At 46.9% G+C, this 9605-nt stretch overlaps 1 protein-coding gene across 3 annotated transcripts in view; it reads left to right on the top strand.

The window, feature by feature from the left end:
• LOC139548415 (high affinity cationic amino acid transporter 1-like) overlaps positions 1-9605 on the top strand; it is a 53423-nt gene that overhangs the window by 38918 nt on the left and 4900 nt on the right. For 2 of the 3 annotated variants that reach the window (XM_071358100.1, XM_071358101.1), the window contains exons 7-11: positions 153-292; positions 6901-7003; positions 8096-8301; positions 8620-8771; positions 9274-9382. In XM_071358100.1, coding sequence (XP_071214201.1) covers positions 153-292; positions 6901-7003; positions 8096-8301; positions 8620-8771; positions 9274-9382 — 710 coding nt within the window. Of the gene's footprint in view, positions 1-152; positions 293-3478; positions 3616-6900; positions 7004-8095; positions 8302-8619; positions 8772-9273; positions 9383-9605 lie in introns of all 3 variants that reach the window. The other variant, XM_071358102.1, reaches the window with a different exon arrangement.

Here is a 9605-nt window from a genome sequence, read left to right as displayed (position 1 = left end):
TAATGATGATAATATAATAATTTGTGTGAATAATACATTAAATACACAAAGGAAAGTGTTACCTTGTGTTGCATTCTCCCTTGTCCAGTAGCTTTGTGTGTGTTTAACGATGTATCTCCCTGTGTGGCACGGCTCTCCTATCTCCCTACTAGCCTGCTAGGCTCCATGTTCCCCATGCCTCGTGTCATCTGGGCCATGGCTCAGGACGGCCTCCTCTTCAAGAGTCTGGCCCAGATCAGCGACCGAACCAAAACCCCTCTAATCGCTACTGTAACCTCTGGAATGGTGGCAGGTGAGACTAGAACCCTTTCTAACCAGTTAAACCACTAACAGGGCTGCTAACCTCACCCCCCCCTCTTACAGCTCCCCCTACAGGAACCAACCAATGCTAGTGCTGTTCCCGTGGTTACCTCAACATGCTACTGTTCACAGTGCACCTGCTTAGAAGACCTGACCAAACCTGGGTTAGACCAGGGGTATTCAAATCTTACCCTCGAGGTACGGAGTACGACGGATTTTATTACCCTGGGGGCATGGAGTACTACTGATATTATTACCCTGGGGGTATGGAGTACTACTGATATTATTACCCTGGGGGTATGGAGTACTACTGATATTATTACCCTGGGGGTATGGAGTACTACTGATATTATTACCCTGGGGGTATGGAGTACTACTGATATTATTACCCTGGGGATATGGAGTACTACTGATATTATTACCCTGGGGGTATGGAGTACTACTGATATTATTACCCTGGGGGTATGGAGTACTACTGATATTATTACCCTGGGGGTATGGAGTACTACTGATATTATTACCCTGGGGGTATGGAGTACTACTGATTTTATTACCCTGGGGGTATGGAGTACTACTGATATTATTACCCTGGGGGTATGGAGTACTACTGATATTATTACCCTGGGGGTATGGAGTACTACTGATATTATTACCCTGGGGATATGGAGTACTACTGATATTATTACCCTGGGGGTATGGAGTACTACTGATATTATTACCCTGGGGGTATGGAGTACTACTGATATTATTACCCTGGGGGTATGGAGTACTACTGATATTATTACCCTGGGGGTATGGAGTACTACTGATATTATTACCCTGGGGGTATGGAGTACTACTGATATTATTACCCTGGGGGTATGGAGTACTACTGATATTATTACCCTGGGGGTATGGAGTACTACTGATATTATTACCCTGGGGGTATGGAGTACTACTGATATTAATACCCTGGGGGTATGGAGTACTACTGATTTTATTACCCTGGGGGTATGGAGTACTACTGATTTTATTACCCTGGGGGTATGGAGTACTACTGATATTATTACCCTGGGGGTATGGAGTACTACTGATATTATTACCCTGGGGGTATGGAGTACTACTGATTTTATTACCCTGGGGGTATGGAGTACTACTGATATTATTACCCTGGGGGTATGGAGTACTACTGATATTATTACCCTGGGGGTATGGAGTACTACTGATATTATTACCCTGGGGGTATGGAGTACTACTGATATTATTACCCTGGGGGTATGGAGTACTACTCATTTTATTACCCTGGGGGTATGGAGTACTACTCATTTTATTACCCTGGGGGTATGGAGTACTACTGATATTATTACCCTGGGGGTATGGAGTACTACTCATTTTATTACCCTGGGGGTATGGAGTACTACTGATATTATTACCCTGGGGGTATGGAGTACTACTGATATTATTACCCTGGGGGTATGGAGTACTACTGATATTATTACCCTGGGGGTATGGAGTACTACTGATATTATTACCCTGGGGGTATGGAGTACTACTGATTTTATTACCCTGGGGGTATGGAGTACTACTGATATTATTACCCTGGGGGTATGGAGTACTACTGATATTATTACCCTGGGGGTATGGAGTACTACTGATATTATTACCCTGGGGGTATGGAGTACTACTGATATTATTACCCTGGGGGTATGGAGTACTACTCATTTTATTACCCTGGGGGTATGGAGTACTACTGATATTATTACCCTGGGGGTATGGAGTACTACTGATATTATTACCCTGGGGGTATGGAGTACTACTGATTTTATTACCCTGGGGGTATGGAGTACTACTGATATTATTACCCTGGGGGTATGGAGTACTACTGATATTATTACCCTGGGGGTATGGAGTACTACTCATTTTATTACCCTGGGGGTACGGAGTACTACTGATTTTATTACCCTGGGGGTATGGAGTACTACTGATTTTATTACCCTGGGGGTATGGAGTACTACTGATTTTCTGTTCTACCTGATCATTTATGGCACCCACTCTAAACCAGTCCCTAATTAAAGGGGAAGAATGCTGGTGTCCCATGTCTAAACCAGTCCCTAATTAAAGGGGAAGAATGCTGGTGTCTCAGGTCTAAACCAGTCCCTAATTAAAGGGGAAGAATGCTGGTGTCTCAGGTCTAAACCAGTCCCTAATTAAAGGGGAAGAATGCTGGTGTCTCAGGTCTAAACCAGTCCCTAATTAAAGGGGAAGAATGCTGGTGTCTCAGGTCTAAACCAGTCCCTAATTAAAGGGGAAGAATGCTGGTGTCCCAGGTCTAAACCAGTCCCTAATTAAAGGGGAAGAATGCTGGTGTCCCAGGTCTAAACCAGTCCCTAATTAAAGGGAAAGAAGGAAAAGCAGTGGAACTGGCTTGGAGGTTCAGATTTGAATTTGAGGGGATTCTATATCTTTGGGAGAGACACTCATCTTATCTGCTCTACATGTTTATTACGGGCAGACAGATCCTAAGGCTTTGAGGTTCTGGGTGTCTGGGAGGTGCACTGGGAACTGCAGCAGTTGAAACCAGGTGTCTGGACTTCATGGAGAGACTTGGAGTGTTTTTGGGTTATAAATCTTTGCCCCCTTCCTCCTCCTCCTCCTCCTCCTCCTCCTCCCTCCACCCCTGGCCTCTCCTCTTCCTCCTCCTCCTCCTCCTCCTCCACCCCTGGCCTCTCCTCTTCCTCCACCTCCTCTTCCACCCCTGGCCTCTCTTCCTCCACCTCCTCCTCCACCCCTGGCCTCTCCTCTTCCTCTACCTCCCTCTCCTCCACACGTGGCCTCTCCTCTTCCTCCACCTCCTCCTCCTCTTCCACCCTTGGCCTCTCCTCCTCCATCTCCTCCTCCTCCACCCCTGGCCTCTCCTCTTCCTCCCCTCCTCCTTCTCCTCCTCCTCCACCCCTGGCCTCTCCTCTTCCTCCCCTCCTCCTTCTCCTCCTCCTCCACCCCTGGCCTCTCCTCTTCCTCCCCTCCTCCTTCTCCTCCTCCTCCACCCCTGGCCTCTCCTCTTCCTTCCCTCCTCCTTCTCCTCCTCCTCCACCCCTGGCCTCTCCTCTTCCTCCCCTCCTCCTTCTCCTCCTCCTCCACCCCTGGCCTCTCCTCCACCCCTCCCTCTTTCCTTTCCTCCTCTCCCCCTCCCCTCCTATAGCCTTCTAGGCTCCATGTTTCCTCTACCTCGTATAATCTTTGCCATGGCCCGCGATGGTCTCCTCTTCTCCTTTCTGGCCAAGGTCAGTGAGAGGAAGTCGCCAATCAACTCCACCATTGCGTCAGGTTTCATGTCCGGTAAGACTGTGTTAGAGGTCAAGGGTTAAGCTCAGAGCTGATCTGTATCTGGTGGTAACACGCCTAGGAGGAGAGAGGTGTAGCAGACAGAGAGAGGAGGAGAGAGGTGTAGCAGACAGAGAGAGGAGGAGAGAGGTGTAGCAGACAGAGAGAGGAGGAGAGAGGTGTAGCAGACAGAGAGAGGAGGAGAGAGGTGTAGCAGACAGAGAGAGGAGGAGAGAGGTGTAGCAGACAGAGAGAGGAGGAGAGAGGTGTAGCAGACAGAGAGAGGAGGAGAGAGGTGTAGCAGACAGAGAGAGGAGGAGAGAGGTGTAGCAGACAGAGAGAGGAGGAGAGAGGTGTAGCAGACAGAGAGAGGAGGAGAGAGGTGTAGCAGACAGAGAGAGGAGGAGAGAGGTGTAGCAGACAGAGAGAGGAGGAGAGAGGTGTAGCAGACAGAGATAGGAGGAGAGAGGTGTAGCAGACAGAGAGAGGAGGAGAGAGGTGTAGCAGACAGAGACTTTAGGTTTAAGGAACCTGAGGAGGAGAGAGGTGTAGCAGACAGAGACTTTAGGTTGAAGGAACCTGAGGAGGAGAGAGGTGTAGCAGACAGAGACTTTAGGTTGAAGGAACCTGAGGAGAGAGAGAGGTGTAGCAGACAGAGACTTTAGGCTGAAGGAACCTGAGGAGGAGAGAGGTGTAGCAGACAGAGAGAGGAGGAGAGAGGTGTAGCAGACAAAGGCTTTAGGTTGAAGGAACCTGAGGAGGAGAGAGGTGTAGCAGACAGAGACTTTAGGTTGAAAGAACCTGAGGAGGAGAGAGGTGTAGCAGACAGAGACTTTAGGTTGAAAGAACCTGAGGAGGAGAGAGGTGTAGCAGACAGAGACTTTAGGTTGAAAGAACCTGAGGAGGAGAGAGGTGTAGCAGACAAAGGCTTTAGGTTTAAGGAACCTGAGGAGGAGAGAGGTGTAGCAGACAGAGACTTTAGGTTGAAAGAACCTGAGGAGGAGAGAGGTGTAGCAGACAGAGACTTTAGGTTGAAAGAACCTGAGGAGGAGAGAGGTGTAGCAGACAGAGACTTTAGGTTGAAAGAACCTGAGGAGGAGAGAGGTGTAGCAGACAGAGACTTTAGGTTGAAGGAACCTGAGGAGGAGAGAGGTGTAGCAGACAGACTTTAGGTTGAAGGAACCTGAGGAGGAGGAGAGAGGTGTAGCAGACAGAGAGAGGAGGAGAGAGGTGTAGCAGACAGAGAGAGGAGGAGAGAGGTGTAGCAGACAGAGACATTAGGTTTAAGGAACAATAGAGAACTGTGATTTAGTTAAGAAGAAGTAAAACTTCATGTGAAACAGACAGTCCATTAGTCTCGACTCTTCAAAAGTTAGAAAAATGCTGCCATTTTTCCTCATTATTTTCTGTATGTGAATTGAAGGTGACTACTGTTTGTCTAGCCTACTGGTTGCTGTGATACTGTACCGTGATGTGAATTTATTGTCTGTAACATGTTTCACAGGAAATGTAATAATACTGTTATGATGTGTCTTTGTCAGAAAACGGCAGTTGTTGAGTCATCCTCATGGTAATTCTTACTGTACAGTGCAGAGGCCTAATGCCAGAATCAAATACAATTATGTCGTTTTGGGGTGGTTTCCCGGACACAGATATAAACCTAGTCCTGAAAAACAACGTATTTTAGATGGAGATTCTCCTTTGAGCTTGCTTATCAGTCCAGGAACACCTGTGTCCAGGAACACCTGTGTCCAGGAACACCGCCCATTAATGTGTGCATTGGCTTGTATTTTAAACTGGGTTATTCTGGGATAGATCCTGTCGTATGTCATATTTCTTAACTTCTTACGACTGAAATCCTGTTAACGGGATCGATTTGACAACAGCCAGTGAAAGTGCAGGGCGCCAAATTCAAACAACAGAAATCTCATAATTAAAATTCCTCAAACATACAAGTATTATACACCATTTTAAAGATAAACTTGTTGTAAATCCAGCCACAGTGTCCGATTTCAAAAAGGCTTTACGACGAAAGCACACCATACGATTATGTTAGGTCAGTGCCTAGTCACAAAAAACACAGCCATTTTTCCAGCCAAAGAGAGGAGTCACAAAAAGCAGGAATAGAGATCAAATTAATCACTAACCTTTGATGATCTTCATCAGATGGCACTCATAGGACTTCATGTTACACAATACATGTATGTTTTGTTCGATAAAGTTCATATTTATATCCAAAAATCTCAGTTTACATTGGTGCGTTATGTTCAGTAATGTTTTGCTTCCAAAACATAAAGTGATTTTGCAGAGAGCCACATCAATTTACAGAAATACTCATCATAAATGTTGATAAAAATACACGTGTTATGCATGGAATTAAAGATATACTTCTCCTTAATGCAACCGCTGTGTCAGATTTCAAAAAGCTTTACAGCGAAAGCATGGAATAATCTGAGTACAGCGCTCAGCCACCAAAACAAGCCATACAGATACCCGCCATGTTGTGGAGTCAACAGAAGTCAGAAATAGCATTATAAATATTCACTTACCTTTGATGATCTCCATCGGAATGCACTCCCAGGAACCCCAGTTCCACAATAAATGTTTGTTTTGTTCGATAGAGTCCATCATTTATGTCCAAATACTTCCTTTTTGTTTGAGCGTTTAGTTCACAAATCCAAATTCACAAGGCGCAGGCACTTAGTCCAGACGAAAAGTAAAAACAGTTCTATTACAGTTCGTAGAAACATGTCAAACGATGTATAGAATCAATCTTTAGGATGTTTTTATCATAAATCGGACAATTCCCTTGTCTTTAGAAATGAAAGGGAACACAGCTCGCTCTCACGGCCGCGAGCCTGATTTAGCTCATGGCATTCTGCCAGACCCTTTAGTCAAACAGCTCTTATTCGCTCCCCCTTCACAGTAGAAGCCCGAAACAAGGTTCTAAAGACTGTTGACATCTAGTGGAAGCATTAGGAAGTGCAATCGGACCAAATTTACACTGTATCTTGGATAGGCATATACTTGAAAATCTACAAAATTCAGATTTCCCACTTCCTGGTTGGATTTTTTTCTCAGGTTTTTGCCTGCCATATGAGTTCTGTTATACTCACAGACATCATTAAAACAGTTTTAGAAACTTTGCAGTGTTTTCTATCCGAATCTACTAATAATATGCATATCTTTGCTTCTGGGCCTGAGTAGCAGGCAGTTTACTCTGGGCACGCTTTTCATCCGAACGTGAAAATAGCGCCCCGCAGCCATAAGAAGTTAATGGTCTTTGACTTCTTCCTACAGCGGTGATGGCCTTCCTGTTTGACCTGAAGGACCTGGTTGATCTGATGTCTATCGGCACCTTGCTAGCCTACACCTTGGTGGCAGCCTGTGTACTAGTACTCAGGTTAGTACCCTACATACTACACCCTACTAGCCTACACCTTGGTGGCAGCCTGTGTTCTAGTACTCAGGTTAGTACCCTACATACTACACCCTACTAGCCTACACCTTAGTGGCAGCCTGTGTTCTAGTACTCAGGTTAGTACCCTACACCCTACTAGCCTACACCTTGGTGGCAGCCTGTGTTCTAGTACTCAGGTTAGTACCCTACACCCTACTAGCCTACACCTTGGTGGCAGCCTGTGTTCTAGTACTCAGTTTAGTACCCTACACCCTACTAGCCTACACCTTAGTGGCAGCCTGTGTACTAGTACTCAGGTTAGTACCCTACATACTACACCCTACTAGCCTACACCTTGGTGGCAGCCTGTGTCCTAGTACTCAGGTTAGTACCCTACATCCTACTAGCCTACACCTTGGTGGCAGCCTGTGTCCTAGTACTCAGGTTAGTACCCTACATACTACACCCTACTAGCCTACACCTTGGTGGCAGCCTGTGTACTAGTACTCAGGTTAGTACCCTACATACTACACCCTACTAGCCTACACCTTAGTGGCAGCCTGTGTTCTAGTACTCAGGTTAGTACCCTACATACTACACCCTACTAGCCTACACCTTAGTGGCAGCCTGTGTTTTAGTACTCAGGTTAGTACCCTACATACTACACCCTACTAGCCTACACCTTAGTGGCAGCCTGTGTTTTAGTACTCAGGTTAGTACCCTACACCCTACTAGCCTACACCTTGGTGGCAGCCTGTGTTCTAGTACTCAGGTTAGTACCCTACATACTACACCCTACTAGCCTACACCTTGGTGGCAGCCTGTGTTCTAGTACTCAGGTTAGTACCCTACATACTACACCCTACTAGCCTACACCTTGGTGGCAGCCTGTGTACTAGTACTCAGGTTAGTACCCTACATACTACACCCTACTAGCCTACACCTTAGTGGCAGCCTGTGTTCTAGTACTCAGGTTAGTATCTGCATGGATGATCAGTTCTTGGATCCACAGCTCTGGCTGTGAATTTCAGAGTCCATTTCTTCAACAAGTACCGTGTTTACCTCGTTAATGTGGCTATTCTTTCTGTCCTGCAGGTACCAGCCAGAGCAATCCAGTATGGCCTATCGGATGGCATCTACGCTGGACGAGATAGACACCTTAGAGTCCGTTAACGAGGGCAGCGTGGGGATCCTGCCGGGAGCAGAGGAGGTGTTCTGTGCCAAAAACCTGTTGTTCCCTCACAACACAGAACCCAACAACCTGTCTGGCTTCGTAGTCAACATCTGTACCAGTACATTAGGTAAGACACACACAGGCAGACACACACACACGCACGCGCGCACACATACAGGCAGACACACACACACAGGCAGACACACACGCACACACATACAGGCAGACACACACACACAGGCAGACACACACGCACGCGCGCACACATACACACACACACACACACACACACACACACACACACACACACACACACACACACACACACACACACACACACACACACACACACACACACCTATTCAGTTTTGTCCCTGCAGGAGTGTTAGCTCTGGTCACCTCTGTCTCTTCCTTACTGTCTTTGTGTCTGTTTCTCTCCCTGCAGGAGTGTTGGTGTGTATCTTCTGTGTGATAGCAGTGCAGGGAGGCTTTGCTTCCTGGTCTGTCTCTCTACTGAGCCTCATATTTACAGCCTGTATGGCAGTCACTCTACTGGTCTGGAGACAGCCTGAGAGCAAGACCAGTCTCTCTTTCAAGGTAAGTCCAGTCAGCTGTACCTCGCGGTCAGGGACACGCCTCTTCCTCCCTTTCCTCCCAGGAGCCAGTATGTTTATAAATCTTCTCCTCCTCTTCTCCCCTCTCCTCACACCTCCTCTCCTCTTCTCCCATCTTCTCTTCTCCCCTCTCCTCCTTTCCTCACGCCTCCTCTCCTCTTCTCCCCTCTCCTCCTCTCCTCACACCTCCTCTCCTCTTCTCCCATCTTCTCTTCTCCCTCCTCCTTTCCTCACGCCTCCTCTCTTCTTCTCCCCTCTCCTCCTCTTCTCACACCTCCTCTCCTCTTCTCCCATTTCCTCTTCTCCCCTCTCCTCCTCTCCTCTTCTCCCCTCTCCTCACGCCTCCTCTCCTCTTCTCACGCCTCCTCTCCTCTCCTCCCATCTCCTCACGCCTCTTCTCCCATCTCCTCTTCTCCCCTCTCCTCACGCCTCCTCTCCTCTTCTCCCTTCTCCTCCTCTCCTCACGCCTCCTCCTCTCCTCCCAGGTGCCCCTGCTTCCCTTCCTCCCAGTAGCCAGTATGTTTATCAACATCTTCCTGATGTGTCAGCTGGGCCGAGGAACCTGGATACGCTTCTCTTTCTGGATGATCATAGGTACCCTACATGTATCTGTAATATAGATTAAATATGCCCTATAGGTACAGTAGTTAGGATACATCTACTCATTCCAGGGTTTTTCTTTATTTTCACTCTTTTCTATATTGTAGAATAATAGTGAAGACATCAACACTATGAAATAACACATATGGAATCATGTAGTAACCAAAAAAAGCATTAAACACATCAAAATATATTTTATTTTTGAGATTCTTCAAAG

Source organism: Salvelinus alpinus, chromosome 21 (genome assembly GCF_045679555.1).
Source record: "Salvelinus alpinus chromosome 21, SLU_Salpinus.1, whole genome shotgun sequence".
NCBI lineage: Eukaryota > Metazoa > Chordata > Actinopteri > Salmoniformes > Salmonidae > Salvelinus > Salvelinus alpinus.
The sequence above is the reverse complement of the archived record's forward strand: the minus strand, read 5'-3'. Positions and strand labels throughout refer to the sequence as shown.